At 40.4% G+C, this 23,504-nt stretch overlaps 1 protein-coding gene across 1 annotated transcript; it reads left to right on the top strand.

Annotated features, from left to right (window-relative positions):
• Nucleotides 1-1,540: 1,540 nt before the first annotated feature.
• LOC109922067 (surfeit locus protein 4-like) lies at nucleotides 1,541-18,348 on the top strand. Its single transcript, XM_020522094.2, has 6 exons — nucleotides 1,541-2,105; nucleotides 5,486-5,672; nucleotides 11,130-11,206; nucleotides 12,251-12,294; nucleotides 14,370-14,556; nucleotides 16,339-18,348. The coding sequence occupies exons 1-6, from the start codon at nucleotides 2,055-2,057 to the stop codon at nucleotides 16,603-16,605; spliced, it is 813 nt and encodes a 270-aa protein (XP_020377683.1). The 5' UTR covers nucleotides 1,541-2,054; the 3' UTR covers nucleotides 16,606-18,348.
• The last annotated feature ends 5,156 nt before the right edge of the window (nucleotides 18,349-23,504 follow it).

Genomic DNA, 23,504 nt, shown 5'->3' with positions numbered 1-23,504 from the left:
ACAGAACACAGAAACTAAGAGCAATCATAGCTCATCCGTCCCTTCAAGCTTGCTTCACCATTAGATATGATCATGATTAATTATGTATCTCGATACCATACTCCTGCTTTCACCCCATACTTTTTGATGCTTTTAAAATCTAAAAAAATTATCCATCTCTTTCTTAAAAAAGTTCAATGACTTGGCCCCAACAGCCTTCTGTGATAGAAAATTCCATAGGGTTCACTACCCTTTGAGAGAGGAAATTTTCCCCTCATCTCAGTTCAAAATGGCTACCCTGTATCCTAAGATTGTGTTCCCTGGTTCTCGACTCCACAACTAGGAAAAACATTCTCCCCACATCCAGTCTGTTCAGCCCTGTTATTTTACAAATTTCTTATTTTTCAGTCAGATCCTGTCTCATCATTCTAAACTCCAGTGAGTACAGGTCCAGTGGAACCAATCTCCTTCATACAACATTCCTGCCATCCCTGGTATCAGCCTAGTGAACCACTGCCACACTCACTCAATGACAAGTATATCCTTTCTTAGGTAGTGAGACCAAAACTGCATGCAATATTCCAGATGTGATCTCACCAATGACATGTATAACTGCAGTAAGACTCCTACGTCTGATCTCAAATCCTCTTGCAATCAGAGCCAACATACCATTTGCCTTCCTAATTGCTTGCTGCGCTTGCCTGTCTACTTTCATTGACTTGTTTACAAGGGCACCCTACTCCAGATGTCTAGAGAATTTTGGAAGATGACCACCAATGCATCTAATATTTCAAGTGTCACTTCCTTTAGTTCACTGGGTTGTGAATTACCAGGCCCTGGTGATTTGTCAGCCCTTAACCCCATTAATTTCCTCAGCATCATTTTCTTATGAATACTGATTTCCTTCAATTCCACCCTTTCATTGGACTCTTGGTTGTCCAAAATTTCAAAATGTTATTTGTGCCCTCTTTTGCGAAAACAGAACCAAAGTCCATGTCCAATTCTTCTGCCATTTCTTTGTTCCCCATGTTAAATTCCTCAACTTCTGACTGTTGTGACCTACATTTGTCTTTGTATTTTTTTTGTCTTCGTATTCTTTTTGTCTTCACATATTTACGAAGCTTTTAATGGCCAGTTTCTATGTTCACGACATTTTTACCCTCATATTCAATCTCCCCACTCTTGATCTAACATTTTGTCCTCCTCTGCTGAATTTCTGAATTGTTCTCAGTCCTCAGGTTTGCTGATTTTTTTTGGCAATTTTATCGTTTCCACTATGGATCTAATACTGTGCCTAATTTAATTTTGCGAGCCACGGTTCAGCAATCTTTCTTCTTTTATTTTTGCGCCAGACGGGAATTAATAATTGCATTTCATGCACACGTTCTTTAAGTACGAGTCATCGCCTATTCCCGACGAACCCTAGCAGTAAGACTGCCCAATCCATCCCTGCCAATTCGCATCACAAAGTTAACGCAGCATCCAATTCCCTGCTGCTTCCTGTGGCCAGCCCCTGCGCTGACTGAGTGTATTAAGTTGCAACTCCCATATACGTGTTGCTTTCCCAATGGTCCCTGAGCCCTCGCGCATTCCCGAACCACGCTCTTCCTATCGCGTCCGCTTCCCTCCTTCACCCTCACCCCCACCCCACCCCCCGCAACCTCTTCACTTTCGCGTCCGCTTTCCCCGCCGTTGGGTGCAGCTGCTCCTTCCGCGTCCGCTTTCCCCGCCGTTGGGTGCAGCTGCTCCTTCCGCGTCCGCTTTCCCCGCCGTTAGCTGCAGCTGCTCCTTCCGCGTCCGCTTTCTCCTCCGTATTCATTGACCGTTTCCCTCACGGTCTCTCACGGCCTCATCAGCACCTTCCCGCCACCACCACCACCCCCCCCCCCCCAACACACACCCCCCCCCTCTCCTCCCGCCCCCGATTCTGCGCGCCGCTGACCGGGCTCGTGCCCGCTGCCCGGCGCGCTGAGACGTGGCAATCGGGCACGCGGCGCAGTCCCGCCTTCGCCCCTCTTCCCCCACCCCCGCCCCCCCCCCCCCGCCATCCCGTCCCCGGAGCAAGAGACACCGAGATGTCGGTTCACGACGATGTGATGGGGACCGCCGAGGACCTCGCCGACCAGGTATCCGCCCGCGTACGCGCACCCACCCTCCGGCCTCAGCCAGGGTGACCGTGCGCCCCTAGCCGCCGCTCAGGTCCCGTCGGCCTGGTGATCGTGTGAGAAACGCCGTTGTTTACTTGGGGGGATCTCGGGCCTAGTGTGTTTGGCGGGGAGGGGGTGGACAGCAACCTCGACACTCGGGTTGACCCCTCGACAGACGCAATGCTGAGCCGGGATCCGTCACCTTTGTGGCTGTGGGATAAAAGACCACAACTGAGTAATTCTTAATGTTAAAAAAAAAAGTTAACCAATGCAGGTCAATGGAAATCAGGAATAAATCCCTTAATTCGTAAAGTTAACGATCCTTCATAATGTGTAACATCGTACCTATGTTTTAAAAGAATGTATTAACAAATGAACCAGTGTACTAAACTTTACCAAAAGCTTCCAAGTTGCTTTATATTTTTAAAAATTATGTTCAGCTAATTTCTTGTGTATGATTATTTAATAAATCCTCGTGCTGACGGAGAGCATAGACAGTTGTGTTTAGTCACAAAAACAAGTGATTCAATGGTTTGTGCCATTGACATGGATTGAAACAGATTGTGTTCCATCTTTCAGTGTTAGGCAAACTTTATTCTGTGTTTATTTATAGGGCCCTAAAGCCACGTTTGCCAAGTATAGATCAGTTTTCCCATATGTTGTTCTGGCTAGACCAAGTTCTTTGATTTATTGGATGAATGCATATATGGTACAACTCTGGATTATGCAATTTTTTAATTCACTGTTGGGACGTGGACATTGGCTGACCAGCATTTTTTTTGCCCATATCTAGTTGCCACTTGAGAAGATGGTGGTGAGCGGCCTTCTTTAACTGATGCTGTCCATGTGCAGTAGGTTGGCCCACGATGACATTAGGGAGGGAATTCCAGGATTTTGACCCAGTGTCAGTGAAGGAATTGTGATTATATTTCCAAGGCAGGATGGTGAATGACTTGGAGGGGAACTTGCAGGTGGTGTGTTCCCATGTATCTGTTGCCCTTGTCCTTCTAGATGGAGATGGTCATGGGTTTGAAAGGAGCTGTCAAATGATCTTTGAATTTCTGTAGTATCTTGTAGATAGTGCCATTACTGAGTGTTGATGGTGGAGGGAGTAGATTTTTATGGATGTGGTGCAAGTTAAGCATGTTACTTTGTCATGGATGGTGTCAAGTTTCTTGAGTGTTGTTGGAGCTGATCTATCCAGGCAATGGGGAGTATTTTCCCATCAACTCCTCTGACTTGTGCCTTGTAAATGATGGACTGACTTTAAGGAGTCAGGCAGAGAGTTACTCGCTGCAGTATTCCTAGCCTCTGACTTGTTCTTGTAGTCAGTGTTTATGTGGTGAGTCCAGTTAAATTTCTGGTCAATGGTAACCTCTAGGATGTTGATCTTGGGGGAATTCAGAAATAGGGCAGCACAGTGGCTCAGTGGGTAGCACTAGGGACCTGGGTTCGATTCCACCATCTGTGTGGAGTTTGCACGTTCTCCCCCTGTCTGTGTGGGTTTCTGCCGAGTGCTCCGGTTTCCTCCCATAGTCCAAAGATGTGCAGGTTAGGTGGGCGGACTATGCTAAATTACCTGTAGTGTCCAGGGGTGTGTAAGTTAGGTTGATTAGACATGGGAAATGCAGGGTTACAGGGAAGGGGTAGGGGGATGGGTCTGGGTGGGTGCTGTTCGGAGGGGCTGTGTGGACTTGTTGGGCCGAATGGCCTGTTTCCGCACTGTAGGGATTCTGTGATGAGATTGATGAGTAACATAATTAAACATCAAGGGGTGGTGGTTAGATTGACGCTAACTCTTATTGTAGTAGGTCATTGCCTGGCATTTGTGTGGCGTGAATGTTACTTTCCACTTGTTAGCCCAATCCTGGACTTTGTTGCATTTGACTATGGCCGGCTTCAGTATCTGGTGTTGAAAGTTGGGCAGTCATCATCGAATATCCCCACTTTTGGTCTTATGGTGAAGGGGAGGTCATTTGATGAAGCAGCAAATTGTGAAGTTTTCAGGTATGAATACTAGTGTTTTATTGTTGTGTTGAGAAGCAAGGAAGAAATAAATTGCATTTAAATAACAACTATTGTAAAATGCGTATATGGATCCAAGTAAGCATAGGATTGAGTTGTGATGTTTGGCTCATTTTCCCTGAATTAAATGACCTTTCAACACTCACTACCCAACATATGCAGCTAATTTCAAGTTGGAAGTGTGCAGAAAATTGGGTATAGGATTGCTTCATACTGAATGATTGGATTTATGAGTGATTTCTTTGTTACATAATGGGGCATGTTTATAATGGGAGCATTTTACACGTGCATGATATTCTGTGCCTAAAGTAAAATTGTTTATGAAGTGTGAACTGTCAAGTTTCAAAATTGATGAGCAGTTTTCAGATTGATTGGTATTTTTACATTCTCTGCTCTTAACTGCAAAGAAACCATCACCAAATGACACTGTTTATAGGTAAGATCATCAGTGAAGCAGTTAGAGAACAGTTCTTAACAGAAATTTGATCCATAACTTGCTTAGTAGATAAGTAGTTTGAAAATTAAAGTTAAATGGGTTGAGGAATGTTAGTAAATGGTCACCTGAGAATGGGTGCTGATTCAACAGCCTGAATGGTACATTTTGTACAATATGTTGAAGCAGTGATGCTGCTGATTGAAAATTAGTTAAAACATTGATTTTTGGAATTAATTTATAGTGCAAGTTCTGTTTTTGTAGATATAATTTATAACAATTTCCAGTGGATTAGCTGGTTCAATGGATGTACTTTTAACCAAGAGCAAACATGAGTTCCTTTTTAATTCTGCGACTCTTGACAAGAGTTTAGAATTTTGATTAATTGTTGTGGAAAAATATTCAGTTCAGCCTCCGAATTCCACACTCCAATTGTACACAAAACCTTTGTGTAAGACAAAGCCCTGGGTGAGATGTAATCTTATTACTGCTTACAAAAGAAAATGATATATTTTATTTCCTTGCTGCAGAAAACCACAAAATGTTTCTGTTCTACATTCCTTTGTTATTGCGTTTAAGACAGAAATGTGAAACTATAGTCTGTGAAGCTTCTCTGTCCCTTAAGCTCTAGTAGTTTTGACCATGAAACCTAAATAACTCCTCTCTAACTCTAATGTTTGATAATCCCCTGTTAGCTCTGAACTTTATAGTCACTTCATCAAAGACTGTGTGCAACATTTTCTATTTCTCAACCAGGGGTTAAACCAAGAAAGCAGCCATTAGTACGGTGGAAATGAAGTAATCCAGAAAAGCAGGCAACTGCCAGTCACAACACATTGACATTTGTGATTTATGTGCTTATTTTGACTTTAGAATGGCATAATTTCTGTTTATTTTTCAGTTTTTACGTGTGACCAAGCGTTTTCTGCCTCATGTTGCACACTTGTGTCTGATCAGCACATTCTTGGAAGATGGCATTCGCATGTGGTTCCAATGGAATGAACAGTGTGACTATATCAACATGGTCTGGCATTGTGGGAACTTCCTTGCCACCGTGTTTGTTTTGCTTAATATGGTCGGGCAGCTAGGTGAGTGATTGGATGGTATATTGAGGTTCTTAAAATGTGTGCAGTATGATTCAGGAAAAAAAGGTGGTGACAGTAGAGTCCCAACACTGCCTCTGAAATCTTCAGGCCCTTTAGCATTTCTCAAGAGGCTTTGTGTGACATTGTAATACTTTGCAGTACTGGGCTTTGCAGGATTGGAGTAGGTCTTCAAGCTTTTCAATCCATTTAGCCATTATAATAAATAATGGTGAACCTGTAACTCAATTCCACTTCCCTGCCTTTAATAAACATCCCTCGATGCCCCAGTTAACAAAGTTATTGATATGAGTGTGACAATTTTCCATTCAATTAACATTGACAGCTTGAGGGTGCAAGTTCAGAATTTTATTGTGTGAAAAGCTGTTTCTCTGATTACGCAAATAAACGGCCAAACTCTGTTTTTAAAATTATGCTGCCTAGATATGGATTTACCCACTGGATAAAATAGATTTTCTTTAAGTATGTATTGAATCCCAGTGTTATTCATCCACTTCAATTAGTTCCCCTTCAGTCACTTGCCTTCCTGACTTGGAATTATATCGCTATTCCTTCAGTGTTACTAGGCACTCCCTCCCTAACAACATTGTGGGTCTGCTTACACCAAACAGATAGTTCAAGAAGGCAGCTCATCAACTTGTGAAGGGCAGTTGGGAATGGGCAATAAATGCTAGCCTGGCTAATGATGCCCCCATAAGAATGTTGGAATAGGAACCTAGGAACAAGAGTAGGCCATTCAGTTCTTTGAGCCTGTTGCACCCTTCAATGAGATTATGGCTGATCTATGGCCTAACTCCATATACGTGCTTTTGGCCATATCCCTTAATACCTTTGCCTAACAAAAAATGTATCTATCTGGGATTTAAAATTAACAACTGATCCAGCATTGAGGACCAAACATCTACCACCCTTTTTGAAAGTGCTTCCTAACATCTCTTCTGAATGGTCTGGCCCTAGTTATGCCCTGGTTCTAGAAACCCCAGTCAGTGGAAATAGTTTATCTTTATCTACCCTGTCTTTTCCTGTTAAATCTTAAAAACCTCAAATTCTAGAGAAAACTGATGTAATTTGTGTACTCTGTCCTCATAACTTAACCCCTGAAGTCCAAGTATCATTTCATAAATGAGTAAGAAAAAAGTCTTTCAAGGTGAACAACGAATTATTTTTTGTTTTGTATTTGAATAGTCTTGGGGAGCTGTGCTGCAGTTGTTTTCTGATTTACATATTTCTCTGGAACAAAGATCTTTCTTTGGTTTTAATTTTTTTTGTGGGGAGGAGGCCAACTCTTGTTCATCTTCAACTCAAGCAGTTTCTAACAAAGCCCAATCGTAGTTCATTGTGGTGTCTGAACGACGTCAGCAAACACAGATCAGGAATTGAACCAGAGATATTTCTGGTCTGCATGGCTCATCAAAGTACATCAAATGGTGAATTTAGCTAAGAAGTATCTTCATTTGGTAGGGAAATGTTGACTTAGTGTTTTTAGCCTAATAGGGAAATGTCTAGAAAATGATGAGCTGTTAGTTAGAAGTGTGTTCTAGGGAGAAAAAATATCATATAATAGGAGAGAAGAGAATGAAATGTTTGGATGAATAACATCATAAGATTCAAATGTGAAATGTCTGAAAATTTGGCAAATAGGATAATGACATCAGCTAAATAAAAAAATCAGAAGGAAATTACTCTGGAAAAGAGAATTCAGACAAGGTGGCAAGGTAGATTCCAGAAGGAAAACATGCCAAATGATGGAAACAATAACCGTTTGTCAAAGGAGCATCAATCAGTGATTATGGAGAAGTGGCTTGGAGGGCATGATATTTCTTTATTTCAAGGATTCCCCTTTTTTGCATCAGGGACAACCTTTTCATTCTCCCAAACTCCTTTTATTAGTTGATGCATCTGCAAAGTAACAAACTTCTGTAATTGTGCATTGTTTAAGAAAAGAAAGACAGTTGGAGCTGCAGGCTGAAAAGTCCCTGACTCCTGATGGACTTCATCCTAGGGCCTTAAAAGAAGTGACTTTTGAGATTGTGACAGTATTGGTTCTTATTTTCCAAAATTCCAAACATTTGGATTTGGAACAACAGACCAATTAGCTTAACGTTTGTCATTGGGAAAATTTTAGAAATAATTACAAAAGCCAGTATGGTGAGGCATTTAGAAAAAATCAGGGCAATCGGGCAGAGTTGACCTGATTAAACATGATTTTCCTTTTACAAATCCAACTTACTAGAGTTCTTTGAAGACATAACATGTGCTGTAAATAAAAAAGAACCAGTGGCTGTGCATTGATTTCCAGAACGCGTTGATAAACTGCCGCATAAAATGTTAATGCAAAAAAAAATCTCAAGGTGTAGGGACTAATAGACTGGCAGGAGTACACAGAGGATCGGCCATGTAACAGGAAATAGTGTTCATAAATGGGTTACTTTCTGGTTAGCAAGATGTAACAAGTGGTGTGCCACAGGCATTAGTGCAGGGGCCTCATCTTTTTGCAAATTATCTGAATGATTGGATGAAGATACCAAACATACAGTTGCTAAATTTGCTGCCAACACAAAGATAGGTAGGTAAGCAAATTGTGAATAGGGCATAAAGAGGCTACAAAGATAAGAGTGGGTAAAGATCTGGGAAATGGAATATAATGTGGGAAAATGTGCAGTTGTCAATTTGACAGGAAGAATGAAAATGAAGCACATTATCCAAATGGTGAGATATTCCAAGTATCTGAGGTGGAGAGGAACCAGAGTGTCCTTATGCATGAGTAGCAAAACAGTTTGCACGTATAGCCAGTAAATAGGAAAGCTAATACAATGTTATAATTTATCACAATTGAATACAGAAGTGTGGAGGTTAGGCTTCAGTTATAAAGGGCATTGTTGAGACTGTATCTGGAATACTGCATACAGTATTGATCACCATTTTTAAGAAATGAAGTGAATGCATTGAAAGTGGTTCATAGAAGGTTTCAGACTAATGCCTGGACTAGATGAGTTTTCTTGCATAGAAAAGTTAGATTGATCAGGTTTATAGCTACTCAACTTTTTAAAAAAAAAGGTAAGGGGTGTCTTGATTAAAACAAGAACTTTAGGGTCTTGACAGGGCAGATGTGGAAAAGATATTATTCCCCTCATATGGGAGAAGCCAGAACTAGGGGGTCACTGTTTCAAAATGTGGCATCACCCACCTAAGGGACGAGAGGCATTTTCTTTTTGTTTCACAGTCTTGAGGGGTCTTTGGAATTCTGTTCCTCAAAAGATGGTGGAAGCAAAATCTTTGAATATTTTTAAGGCAGTGGTGGATAGCTTTTTGGTGACCAAGGTTATTGGGAGGAGGCTGGAGTTGAAATTATGGTGGCAATTGGATTAGGTGTAACCTTATTAAATGGCAGAACAGACTTGAGGAGCCAAATGGCAAATTGCTGCTCCCAACTCATAAAATATGTAAGTTCTATGTTACCAAACTGTTCTTTATTTGTGTTGACATAAAAGGCTATTGGACTCTCAGAAGAAGAATTAGAAATCATCAACATTCTCAATAATTGTCAAACCTGTTAAACTTAAAGCCACAACACACAAGGAAAGCATTGATTTCTTAGATACCAAAGTATTTAAATTGACATAAGTTAGCAACAAAAGATTTTTTCATGATAATGTTTAATCTTTTGAGCATGTGACCAGAAAGGGGTAGAACCTGAAAGGTGTCTTTTGCTAGAACTTGCCACTTATTCGTTGTTTTCATCGAGTGTTGAATGTTAGGCAGAAGGTGAAGTATTTATCATAATGAGAAATAGTGATCAGCATCTAGAACCCTCTCAAAATATCTTTCCTAATATTTTTGATGGTTGAGAAATCTGCAGATCATGAGAGAGAACTTGAGGGATGAAGAATCTTTAGTTTGCTATATTATGTACATTTTTAACAAACCACCTCATTCAAAATGTTCATTTTATTGTATTGTGATATTCCAGTTAATCTTGCAGGTGTCAGTGAAGGGTTTCCCAAACATGCAACAAAAATATCCATCTTCTACAAGAATTTAAGGTTTTGTTCAGTCAGCCAAGTGGTTCACCTGTAGAATGTGTCACATTTAAACAAGACTATTCAAGAAGACTTCCTATTTGCTCAGTATTGATGCACATCTTCCCCAATAAACCGCACTTCACTAATATTAGAAAGCTGGGTGCAAGTTGGCAACACCCAAAGTGAGATGTCCCCTGTAATCTTGCACTAGCTAAAGCACTTTATAAGCGTGGACGATTAGTAAGCTTCCTGCTGTTTGTCCAATTGGGATCACAATTCCCTATAGAAGATGGGCTGACGGGGGTGTTTGGAGCTGAATATCAAGAATGCTAGCTCCAACATCCGGTCCAGCACTCCATGTTTCCTAATGAACCAGGCAGCTTGGTCAATCATTTACAGTTATCTGAAACACTTGACTAGCTCAGATTTTACTAAATCTGCCACAGGTTGATCTCCTATTGCCAGGCATGTTAAAGCTAGTGAGCCAGAAGAGATTGTGATAATTACCATAAAGGAGACTTGTGATATATTTTCCTGCCTGTCTGTTTGCTTTCGTGCTCTGTGGCTGTGAGAGTGGTTGGGTCTAGTCCACAGTCATGTCCAGGCTTTTGAATTTTCAATCAGTTTATTGTAGCTCCAGCCCAAAGACCAGATGCTGAGAAATTTGACATATCAGTAGTGCTGTCTGAGGAGTCCTTTGTGTTGAGCAGGCTTGTAAGGAAATTCAAGGTAACTTGGGTTTTACCTTTTGACTGTATGAACGCAATCAGTAGGTGTATCAGTTTGATTTTGAGAGAGAAGATACATCTGTGAAAGGAGCATGGCACAATCCCGTGTTTCTGTGAGCATACCACTCTGCTGATGTCTCCAGTTTATTTAGCACTAGTACTTGGCAACCAGCTACTCTGTGCTGTTCTTTGGCTGCTGCGCTGGAGGAGAACCTGCAAGTCATGCTCTGGTCTATGCTCTGTGCCTACAAGAAGAACTGAACTATTTGAAATCTAGTCAATCTGCACAGATGTAAGTGTGAAATTAGTGCTACAATGTCAGCAAGCAAGTGACAGTGCAGAGGATGGAGTTTACTATTGGACTGATTGCAAATTAGATATGTCAAGTTCAAAATAGAAGCTGAGCGTTGGGTGATTTAAGATTGAAGATAATTCATGATGTATTTTTTGGTGTGCATTCTCCATTTTGTCTTTGCAGAAATGAGTGGTCCATTCAGCTGTGTGGCTTACCATTACAGAAAGACCATATGGTTTAAAAAAAAAGAGGTTCTCCCTCAAGTATTGTCCTGTTCTTAACATTTGCTGTATCTTTTTGGTGCGAGTTGATCCTGAAAGTGTCCCCTTTTATTGTGAATGTAGCTTTTGGATAATTTTAATACTATTTTTTTAATATCAGTCTTTCTTGTTTACAGGTGGTTGTATCCTAGTGCTGAGTCGGAAGTTTGTGCCTTATGCTTGCTGTGGTTTATTTGTACTCATTGCTATGCAGGTAAATTCCAGCCCTGCCCACAAACTTTTCCTTTACTTCTGAATTGTATAAACAACAATTTGCAATTTTCCATCATCCCTGTTTTTTCTTCCCTGCTGAGAAAAGATATGAATATGCTGGAACTACCTCACGGTGAATAGTCTGAGATTAATAACTTGATACATGGGTGCTGTGGTATTAACTCCTGATCCATTACTGTAGACAAGATGGTTATTCTACTCGGAGGCCTTTATTAATTGTCTGTTACCACGTCTATCATGTCCACCTTGAAATAACTCCTCCCCAAATTTAATCTGCTTGCACTGAATTCCTTTGTGTGTGCTGTTTGTAAACAGCGTTGCTGTCCTCTGAGGAGGAAGCAGTGACATGCCATTTTGGTCAATCGCTCTCTATTCCATCTCACAATATTGTGTGCCTTTTCTGTTCACCAAACAGGCTGTGGCACTCTGTTACTTGTGCACTATTTCTAATTCTTATCTCCCTGCTGAGTGACCTCTTGCTTGGTCTATACTTTATGTTGCTTTCCCTCTCCAAAGCTATGGCAAGAGATTGATAAATATCCAAAAGCTAGCTAAAGGCTGAAATGATGGTTACTTTCATATCAAGATACTTAGCTTAAAATACATTTCCTCCAAAGCAGCATAACTTCCACACTCTCTGAAGTCAGGATAAATCAGGAATGGAATTTTATTTCTGTTTGGTTAACCACTAACTGGAGTATATAAATTTAAGATAATTGAAAGAACAATGTGTGAGTATAAGGCACAACAGTTTTTTTTTAATTTGACTAATTATTAAAACATGAAACTAGAACCCTACCAGAAATGGTGATAGAAGCAGAATCTCCAATCTATTAAAAGAGAATTGGATAATTATTGATGAAAAGAGGTATATGCTTTTCAGAAAAGGAAAGGAAAATAGGATGAAGGCATTCACACAGCCTCACGAGTCAAAGGGCTACTTCCTGTGCTGTAATAATCTGATTCAGTCACCTACATGGTTTTGGGGAAATAATGACTTATTTGCTATGATTTTTCTTTTCAGACTATTGCTTATAGTATTCTCTGGGACCTGAAATTCCTTATGAGGTATGTGACCAGAATTGTTGCTGTCCTGAAAATTAACTTACACGTGTGAAAAGGATCTTTGATAATTCCTTGGGTTGGTAAAGTTAAAAATTTAGCTTGAGGGCTTTAACAAGCTCATTCACCCTTCGCTCAAAACTTTGAATCAGTTGTAAGCGTGGGATGGAGCAAATATGTGTAGACGTTTTTAAAAAAAGCTTTTAAATCTGTCATTCGTCCACCATGGCTGAACTTGCTACCAAAATAGCCAAATTTTCTGCTTCTGATTGTTCTTTCATGATTTTCTCAGACGTGCAAGTATGTTGTTGATGAATGGAGCAATTTTTGACTGTGATTGTTGTAGTGCACAGACAATTGATGTTTGTTGTTCAGGCTGACAAATTGATCTCCTGGATGAAGGAAACAGAGTTATTGGTATCAAGAAATCTGAAGCTATTGTCATTAGAAGAGGCAAGATTTTGTGAAAAAGAAATTTTGATTAGATATCTTTGAATTATATTTTATTTTGTACTGTATACAGTACATATTCGGAAAGACCTCACTTAAAGTTGTGATTGCATAATTGAAAATTGTAACTTTAACTGAAACTACTTTAAGTGCATCAAACGTTCACATAGGAATTGATGTTAAAGTCAAAGTAGGGTTCCTTTGGATATTTTGTGCCCAGGGAGAAAACATAAATTGAAATACTGTACCACATGTAGAATTTTTTATAGAATCCCTACGTGTGGGGACAGGCCATTCGGCCCACCAAGTCGACTCTCCAAAGAGCATCCCACCCAGACTCACCCCTCTCCCTTAAATATGTAACCCTGCATTTCCTATGGTTAATCTACCTAACCTACACATCCCTGGACACCATGGAGAATTTAGCACAGCCAATCCACCTAACCTGCACATCTTTGGACTGTGGGAAGGAACCAGAGCACCCGGAGGAAACCCACGTAGACACAGGGAGAGTGTGCAAACTCCGCACAGACAGTTGCCCGCGGCTGGAATCGAACCCAGGTCTGTGGCGCTGTGAGGCAGAAGTGCTAACCACTGAGGCACTGTACATCACTGCATTTCTAGCTGAAATAAAAAGAAACCTTTCCACCATAAGAGAAATACAGTATTTTAAAATATATTTTTAAGAAGTGACTGTTCTGTGCTGTATGATTGTGGCTGTAAAAAAACTTGCCTGCATTTTTAGATTGGGCTCCACCTAGTGACAGATGTGAATCAATGTAAAGAAATGGAGCATCTCTGCATCAACTAACCTCTGCTACTTGGTGGAGCCTGTCAGTGCAAGTTCAGAATGACAGTAAGAAAAAGAGAATGCTTAAGGTAAAAGAGGCAAGCAAGGTCAGCCAGGAGGCTAGGGAGGAAAAACCAGAGGAGTGGGGGGAACGAAGGAGGAAATAAAGTCAGGGGAGGTAATGGCGGGGAGATATGGTGCACTGGCTACATTATTAGAGGAAGCAGGCCTTAAAAGTAAAACAACATTAAAGCGAAATATTGTTAAGTGAGTGTCAGTGCAGATTCCTGGCCTTGACAGCCTTGAAGTAAAGCCCAACATGATTGGAGCTAAGGGCCAATATGAACTAAAGGCAAAGCCCAGCGAGGTCTGGAGTCTAGGTGCCGGTGTGGACTGTGTTGGAAGGACTATTACTCTGAACTGCTTATTTCTTTATTTTTCTAATTTATTCCTGCAATTTTGTACTTTTGAAACTAAGATGGCACCAAGGTCTGTAATGCTGGACTTTTAATTTCTTTATTTTTCTATTTTTTCTAAAAATTTTTACTTAAGAATCAGTACATTTGTACCTAAGATGGTGCTGTAAGTGGTGACTTGTAAACTTTTTATTGTACTCACGTGAGTATGTGACAGTAAAGCAAATTCTGATTAAGGTGAGAGCTTACTTTTTGTATGTGTTAGCTCAACCTTTTTTACCTAAAGGGTAATTAATTCTATGCTGTGTTAAATTGTGTTGTAGATTAGTGGTCTTCAATATTTGAAGAGTAGCGTATTTTGATTTCCAGATTTCATCCATAATCTTAAATGACCTGGACTCCCTTTTGATCTGTTCCTTGTTTAGGAACCTTGCACTGGGAGGTGGCTTGCTGCTGCTGCTGGCTGAGTCTCGATCTGAAGGGAAAACCATGTTCGCAGGTGTCCCTAGCATGGGCACTAATTCCCCACGGCAGTACATGCAGTTGGGAGGCCGTGTTCTGCTTGTCTTAATGTTTATGACTTTGTTGCATTTCTCCATGAATGCGCTTATGGTGAGTGATAAGAAAAAAAATCCTCTACTTCAAATGCCGTCTGATATGTTAGTTCAGTATGTGACCTTGCAGTGTGAAGATAATTTAGATCCTGAATGTTTTCTGTGTTATGGTCAGTCCTCCCTCACTGTACAATCATGCAACAATGTTGGTTCAGTTAACTTGTAACCTTCAGTGTCTTTCATGCCGTTCGTTTCAACCGGATTTAAACTCTGGCCCGAGGCCTGAAGAGGAACATCTTCTAATTGTGCTATCTTGTCTCTGCCTGTCCCTTTTCCTTGCCCTTTCTATCTCCCACCAGCAGTTTATAAATGTACTCTGCTGTGTACTGCTCTTGGCTTAGGGTTTCGATTAGAGTACACCATCATTATTGAAGCCAGAGTGTGGAGGTACCAGTGTTGGACTGGGGTAGACAAGGGCAGAAATCCCACGACACCAGGTTATAGGCCAACAGGTTTATTTGAAAACACAAGCTTTCAGAGCCTCAGTCCTTCTTCAGGTGTTTCATAAATGCTTCCCCCATTTCAAGGCTTGAAAGTTGTGGCGCTTCCTCAGTGAGACGTGAGAGAGCCAAGTTGGGTAGAGTCTGTGAGAGCATGGTGGTAGGAGGGGTCCTCTGAGAAGCATGAAAGACCTGTTAGGGTGGAAGCATGGCTGCTGTCACTTGGTTGGAGCTCCAGGGCATCCCATACTGCCTCAGAGCTCATGACCTAAAATGTTAGGTTGTGACCCTTGTCTGTGTCCTCTGATTTATTCATGAAAGTTAACAACCACACAGATGGCAATACAGGACAAGGACAGGATCCAGCTTGGCTATCGATCTTTCACAGGGAAACAATCCATTGGAATCTAAAGGCCAGTAGTCATGTTAGTTATATGAAAGCTGCAGTTAGATCTTATTCAGAATACTGTGACGAGCAGTGCTCAGAATTAAACATCGATGTTGAAATAATAGGAGCAGGAGTAGGCCATTTTGATCCCTTAAACCTGCTGTACCATTCAATAAGATCATGGCTGATCTGATTGCCTGAATTCCACTTATATGACAGAATTGAAGATGAATTTTTAAAAATTATTGCAATTATACATGCTTTTCCTTCCGGGGATCCAAACAAAGAGTAATGCAGGGGCTCCCCAATTTACAAACATCCAGTTTGCAAATGCAGTCTGGTATAAGGGATAATTTTAAAGATCCAACATACAAACATTTCCTGCACACTCAAACAGCTCCATTTATATTGTCCTGCAATGTGTTCATATTTTCATACAAATCAACTTGTGAACAGACTCGAACAGAACCCGTTCACAACCAGGGACTGCCTGGGATCTTAAAATTGTAGCTAGGCTATTCCAGGTAATGGCAGAACACACTTCTTCATACAAAGAGTAATAGAAATCTTGACCTCCTCTTAGCCAGGAGACCTTTTTTGTAGCTGAGGATTAATTAAAACTGTTAAAAATGAGATTGATGGCCTTTGTTAGACAAGAAAATTAGTTCAGGAACGAAGTTGCAGATAATTAAGCTATGAATCAGCCATGATCTATTTGAATGGTGAAATAGAGTTGAAGGGCTGAATGGTCACCTGGTGCACTGTTCCTAACACCTTTTTTTTTGCTTTTGAGTTGTGTGTGTATTAACTTAAAGTTTAGAAGGGATGCTGGTATCCATGGAATTTTACTGCAGTGTGATTGATACCTTTGAGTGCTGAGTGGGGAGTAGAGGACTTGTTTAAAAATCAAATACTATAAGCCCTAAATACATATTAAACTTTTGTTTTGTAGATTCTTCAAGATATTGTTGGCACTACTTTGATAATCCTTGTGGCGATTGGTTTCAAGACTAAGTTAGCTGCTCTCACACTGGTCATTTGGCTCTTTGCATTGAATCTGATTCAGAATCCATTTTGGAGAATCCCGGTTTATAAGCCCATGCATGACTTCTTAAAGTATGACTTTTTCCAAACCATGTCTGTGATTGGTGGCCTTCTGTTAGTTGTAGCACTGGGACCTGGTGGAGTCTCGATGGATGAACATAAGAAGAAGTGGTAAAGAGGTTCTTCGGAAGAGGAATAAATATATATATATTTGTGTAATTTTTTAATTATTTTTACTACAGTATCAGTTCTTTCTGTCTGAATCTGAATTGTTATTTTCCTATAGGATTTCCTTCATGTGATACATAAATTAAAAACCACACACATCAGTCTTAGTGTTTTGCTTTTCCTCCCAGTATTTAAATATTAGGTGATGTTAAAATTAGTGCCAAAATTTACCAGGCAGTCATTTCAGGTACAATATTTCTTTACAGCACCTTTGGTACTGCTTCAAAGATGGGGAACATTTCTTCTCTTTTCTGGGCTTTGATGTTTCAGACAATCTATTTAATCAATTTCTGTGTGCAGGCTTACTTAACAAGAAGTTGGATTATTCTGAGGTTTGATGGTGAAATGAATGTTGAGAGTGCCATACCTTGATTCAAATGTATAATAGTATGTGGCTATTAAACATTCCTTTAACCTTGGACCATTCCAACTTGTATCATGAATAAAACAGAATACCTTTGAAAAATTGGACCAGCTCATTTTGATATCCTCTTAAATGGTGTAATGAGTGGAATTTTCAAATTTTGTAAGCCTTCAGGTGTCATACTACAACTGCCTTGCTACAAACTGAAGTGCCTTGCACAGCAATATTTTAATGTGTTGAGTTTCAAGCTTAATTGTTCTTGTACAGGCAGCAACTTTGAAACTATACCTGTGTACCATTCCTCACCTAACCTGAAACAACAATTTGAAAAAAGTGAGTTTTTAATCATTATTTTTCAAAATTACTTCTCTGCTTGACCGAAACAAAGGTGCACCCAATACTTGTACACTGTCTGGCTCAACGAGCAGTCAAGAACTCAATTAAAGTTAGTACAGTTCATAATATAATATTTTGACAGATATAATCCTGGAGATACAAATGCTAGAGTTGTTGACAATGTTTTGCTTGTTGTTATTCGATCTTTAACAATTGTGGGCCTCAGTTGTCCATGTGTTTGGTGTCACTGAGTTGTTTTATTAGCTAAATTTTTGAAGCTGAAAGTTTGGATTGGTTTTTTTTCTGCCAAGAATTACCCTGAACTGTCGATGGCAATTGCTATTGAATTGCCTGATTAGAATTCTAAGGTTAATTTCCCCCCTGTTTGGACCCCCTCCCCAGAGGAAACAGAGTGAATAGTTCCCTCTTCCTTAAGTTGGTCTGAAAGTGCCCATGTTCTGTATCAGTATAAATGGAATTATCCAACTTGGAGAGAAATTAACCTCTGGCCCACTTTTTTTTTTAAAGAGGCTATGCGCCATTGACTGTCAGGTAATTTATTTTTGAGTGAGGATGGTTTAGAAAAAGAAATTGACAGCCAGATCTTCTCTAGTAACCATTGGGCTTGTCATTATTGGCCTTCTCATTGGAGTGAAATTGGTTCACGATCCTGGACGGAATGAGAGAAAGCTCCAGATAACACGTGTAAAATCAAAGTTGCAATCCTTCCAAAAACTTGACAGTTTGCTTTTTAAAGCTGCTTTCAACCCTGCAGTAACTTTTTCACTGATACCTCGGATACATAAATTGCCAAAAAATAATCTGTTACAAACACGCAACCATTTTATAAATAAATTTTGTGTTTCCTACAAAAATGTCTTAAATTTGCAGCAGTAAGTGCAAGCAATGCTGATTTATTTTTTGAATGTCTTGACATTGTGGTTGTATTTGCAGTTCTGCTGAAGACTCATTAAATGCATTGAAAAATTACACTTTTTGTTGTGTTGTTGTCAGACTAACTGAAGCCACAGTCCTTTATCAATACACAATGAGCTACAAAGGGAGTTGACATTATTGCATCTATTTGAATGGTTTTAATTAACTTTCATTAAACGCCTATGCTTTGTGACCTAATGTGTTTGAGGAAAAGAGAAGCAGTCAAGAAAATAAGGTGCTCTCTTGGCTGCCTCACAATTCAAATTAAATTGACGTATGAAAAGAAATTCAGGATCTTTAAAGTTCCGCATCAGCCTTGTTCCCAATCAACTTAAGAAATAGGAGCAGCAGTAGGCTATCTGGCCTGTTGAGCCTGCTCACCATAACTCAAATTCCTTTACTGTTCAAAAATCTATCTATCTTTGCCTTAAAAACATGCTACATGATAGCCTCAACTGCTTCACTGGGCAGGAAATTCCACAGAATCACGGGGAAAGGTTTGAAATGCAGTTATTGCTGAGGCCAATTATTAGTATTCCAGGAGTTCACTAAACAACAGCCACGACCAGACTTAATAGTGCAGGCAGACCTATTTGAACGATACAAAATAACTATGTATGTACATATGTATATTTTTGACATGAAAACTGAAGTGTCAGCTCCGTTACCAGGACATTTGACTGTAGGTCAAGATTGTGGATTCAAGCCCCTCTCCGGGACTTCCATGGGAGATATTACTGTCTATATGTTCTGTTGGACATTGCATTTATTTAGTGAAGATCAGGGTGTTTTCTGGTTTTCTGGCTAACATTTATCCCTTGCCTACCCAAAACGTAAACTGGTCATTGATTTGAATACAATTTCTGTGTCTTTGCTGCACTCGACTGACACAAATTACAGTACTTTATTAATTAGAGAAGAAGCATTTTAGAATCTGTGTTGAGGCACTTCATTAGTATTAGCTCTTTAATAAGATTGGTCTGTCTGTTGGTTTCTTTGTACCTCATTTATGAAATGGTATTAACATTTCTGGTCAATTCCCTGATGGCCCAGAAGATGAAGGCTCCTGTTGTGGTACAAGCCACTCATTCAATACTTGAGTGAAGCACATCTTAACCAGGCTTGTATTTGAAGTGCTGGAGTTGGTACTCTTTGGCAATGTAGAGGATCGATGATCAGATTTTTCATTTCTGATCAGTCCCTGATAGAAGATGCACACTTACATGTAGGAGAAGGAACAACAGCTGTATTGCTCTTTGCAATCATGTAGACTTATTGATAATTGCTATTTTTGGATGTCATGAAGAATAACCACTTAGACTGCTGGAGCCGTATATGAGGTGAATGAAATGGCCTCAGGACAGAAGAAAATTTTGGTAAGGTCCAGTTGGAAATGAATCTTAGAAAAACTCATAATTGAACCAAGCCAATCAATCTAAATACTAGAGAGAAACTCTGACATCCAGCTCAGACCTCTTTCTGTTTTATATGAACTGGGCTAACTAGCAGAAAATTAAGTTTAAACCTTTTAAGTTCAGTTTTCTTTCAAATTTAATTCAAACAAGGCTGACATTTTAGCTTATTGCTAGAATTGATTCTCAAATCTGCCTAAGTTTGACAGCTGTTAGAATCAGATGAGATTGCTAAAATTAATAAATTTGACAGACTATGCCTGTCAGTGTTAAATCCATATTTAAGGCATTCTTCACTGACTAAAGTTAAAATACTGTGTGTTCGTGTAATGATGTATGCCATGTAGTTTAATACGCGTTCATAAGAACTAGAAGAGCAATGAGCGATGAAAACAGAAAATCAGACCTGACCGCATATCTTGCAGTCAGTGAGACTAATTAGAGAATTAACTGGATTTCTCACATGTTTACTATGACCTGCTGCTAGTAAGTACAAGGATGTGAAAATTGGAAAAGCAGAGAATCATGTCCCATTCCAAAGATAGAACAACTTGCTGATGCCATTGTACTAGTAATAGATAACAAAACCTCACACTGATATATGTAGGGTGTGTCATGACATTTATCTACGCTGTTGATCTTGTGCTCTTGGAGTTGAACTGAAATTTCCTGTAAATAATACAAATCATTATTACTGTCAGTGTAGCTGGGCTAGTACTAACTGCTGAATCCAGCTGTCAGTATTGAGTTTGTAGGTCACTGAAGCATTTAAATTTATGGAAAACATTGCCACTTTGTGCACTGTGTACAGACTTAAATCAGCAAATGCAAAGACAGGAGGATGCCATTTAGTTCTTCGAGAATGTTCCATTTGATGTGTTTGTGGCTGCTATATGCCCTAACTCCATATCGTTTAAAATTAATTTTAACAGTTACACTTAGCATTAAAATCAAAGGAATATAACTGTGGTTTGTGTAATTTCTCCTTTAAATTTAACTCCTGGGAGTCCACGTATCATTCTGACAAATCTATGCTGCGTTCTATCCAAAACAAATATATACTTCCTAAGGTGTGATGCCCAGCTTTGGTCACAGTGTGGTCTGGCCAGTATTTTGTTTAGCTGTAGCAGAAATTCACATCCCTTGTATTCTAGTTGTCTAGATATAAAGGCTGGCATTCGATTAGCCTTTTTGACTATTTTCTGTGCATGTTTGGCCAAAATTTCAACCAGTTTCCCAATATTATTTGGTTACAGAGACAAGTTCACAGAATTTACAGCCCTATCTCATTAACATTCTACTGTACTAAACCCTGACATTGCCATTTAATTGCCATTGACTGTGAAGCTAATTCAATTATTCCTTTCCAAATCTGCAGATGTGAACTTTTCACAAATCAAAGAGTCTAAACCTTCTTAGTTCCAATCAGCAGCTAACCAAACTCTGCCAGTTTGGAAGTTTCACAAACTTTAACCCTTCTGCTGTGGTGACTTATTCCCTGAATCCTCAGCTGAGGAGGGAAACAAATCTTACTTCTAAACTCAATACTAGTGTTTTATGGACTGAGCTGTAAACGAAGCCAATGACCTTTTATGTTTACCTCAACAGTATAAACATTAAGGTGTAGAGCTGGATGAACATAGCAGGCCAAGCAGCATCTTTGCCTGCTGTGTTCATCCAGCTCTACACCTTGTTATCTGGGATTCTCCAGCATTGGCAGTTCCTTCTATCTCTGAGTCAGTATAAACATTAACACCATTGGGGTCTACCTGATCTCTAATAAAATGTTGGATTTAAATCAGCGTTCTTGGCTTTGTTTCATTTTTTTTAAAGAAACACCTTCACAGAAGTCACAAATACCCACCTGCCTCAATTTTGAAATATAAATTGTAAAAGTGAAAGTTGTAAAAATTATAGATTCAGTCCAGTGGGACAAAGTAAGCTCTGGAACAAAACCTCATTTTCAGCTTGGATGCTTTACAGTCTCTAGGACTTAATATTGAATTTCACAACTTCAGATGTTTGTTCTCTATTTGTCTTACAGCCCCCACCACCCCCGTCTTGTCTGCTTTGCCCCCCGGGGACGGGGCCCCCACTTCAACCCCCCCCCCCCCCCAAATTTACACCCATTTTACCATCCCTATTTCTTTCACTACAATTAACAACCCTTTTTGTAGTGGGCCTCCACATCATCTGTTCCTCTCACTCCTCCTCTGTTCTCTCAAAGGTGTAACAGAAACATTTTCCAACGCCTTTCAGTCCTGAAGAATTCACACTGGACTCGAACCGTTAACTCTATTTCTCTTTCCACAGATGCTGCCAGATCTGCCGAGTTCCTCCAGCATTTTCTGTTTACACTTTCGAAGGTGCACGCTGATTCATAGCTGTCACCTCTGCCCTTTTCTAACACATTTTGTTTTTAAAACATTCATCCACTCCCTTTCTAAAAGTTATCGCGGATTCTGCTTCCACCACCATTTCGGTTTACGCGTACCGCTTTCTAACAACTCTGGAATAAAAAGTGCGCCGAATCTCTTGTTACTTTCATGAAACATACGTGTTCTGTGTTCAAAGACTTTACTCCGCGACCACTGTGAAATGAGAGGCTTTGTGAATGGCCATCAGCAAACGATCTCTACAGATCACAATAGGACAGGAAGCAAGCAAAAATAAAAGCTGACAATGCAACGAAAATGCATTTGGAGAAGAAACCGAGGTAAGGGGAAGTGTGACACTTGCTGCAAATTACAGGAAGCAAGTTACAATGTATGGGGGGGGCACATCAGTGAGCATTAAAACATGTGGGCTTATTCAATCACTGCTGGAGCAGTTACTGAAAAGAATGTTTCAAATTTAAAATAATAGTCGAACCGATATTGCTTTATTCTTGCTGAAACGATGTCTAGTAGTGCTGTTTATAGAATATGGTGGTGTTGCACAATGTGGAGTATTTGAGTCCAGTTACTACAACGAGGAGCAGCCACTCCCCCTCCCTCCTTTGCTTCCCATTCATCTTTTCAGAGGTTACAGCCTGGGAGGAATCCATTTCGGAAAGAGGGGGCGACTGCTTCCAGAAACACAACCTGCTGCAAGTTGCCTCTTTTATAAAGATCACTGCGTTAATCACAATCAGACAGATATTTTACTGTTAATAAATCACAAGTGATGAAAGATTTTGCTCACAGGATAAACGTTGGATGGAATAAAAACATTCATTAATATTTACAACAAACCCCCGTTTTTATTTTTCTGGGATTCCGATGATGAATGACCCGGACCGTGAGCATCAACCATAACATGCAGGACGAGGGGTGGGGGGTGACCATCGTGTGTTTTAGAAAGAAACATCCCAATTCGTTCATTATTGAAAGATAGAAAGCAACTAGCTGATTTAGTCAAATTCACTACAGACGAACGACGATGGAATATTGATATTTTGGTTATGATCTGATTGTTTAATGTGATAATTAATGATTTATCCCTCCCTCTCACTTCTCAGCGACTGGACCAGTCCGGATCGCGCGCGAAAATCCCCGCCCGCCCGCTCGCTCGCGCCGCTGCTTTCCGCCCGGAGCCGGGAACCGCCGCCGCCCCCTTTCCCCCCAGCCGGCCCGCTCCGCCCGCGATGCCAGCCCGGATCAGCGGTAGTGCCGCCGCATCCTCCCTGCCCGAGGACATCAGGAAGCGGTGAGTGAATGAATTCCCCTCAGGCGGGGCTGGGGCCTGCGGCCTCTCTCCATCGGCGGGGATTCACAGCCGCCCCCCCCCCCCCCCCCCCCCCCCCCCCCCCCCCCCCCC

The sequence above is a fragment of the Rhincodon typus genome, chromosome 38 (assembly GCF_021869965.1).
Source record: "Rhincodon typus isolate 14 chromosome 38, sRhiTyp1.1, whole genome shotgun sequence".
Classification (NCBI taxonomy): domain Eukaryota; kingdom Metazoa; phylum Chordata; class Chondrichthyes; order Orectolobiformes; family Rhincodontidae; genus Rhincodon; species Rhincodon typus.
The sequence above is the reverse complement of the archived record's forward strand: the minus strand, read 5'-3'. Positions and strand labels throughout refer to the sequence as shown.

What these genes read in the sequence shown, in the direction of transcription:
- LOC109922067 (XM_020522094.2), top strand. Translation starts at nt 2,055, where the DNA reads ATGTCGGTTCACGACGATGTGATGGGGACCGCCGAGGACCTCGCCGAC. An exon ending in CCGAGGACCTCGCCGACCAG is followed by an intron (nt 2,106 to 5,485) that starts GTATCCGCCCGC and finishes TTTATTTTTCAG; the next exon opens with TTTTTACGTGTGACCAAGCG. An exon ending in TAATATGGTCGGGCAGCTAG is followed by an intron (nt 5,673 to 11,129) that starts GTGAGTGATTGG and finishes TCTTGTTTACAG; the next exon opens with GTGGTTGTATCCTAGTGCTG.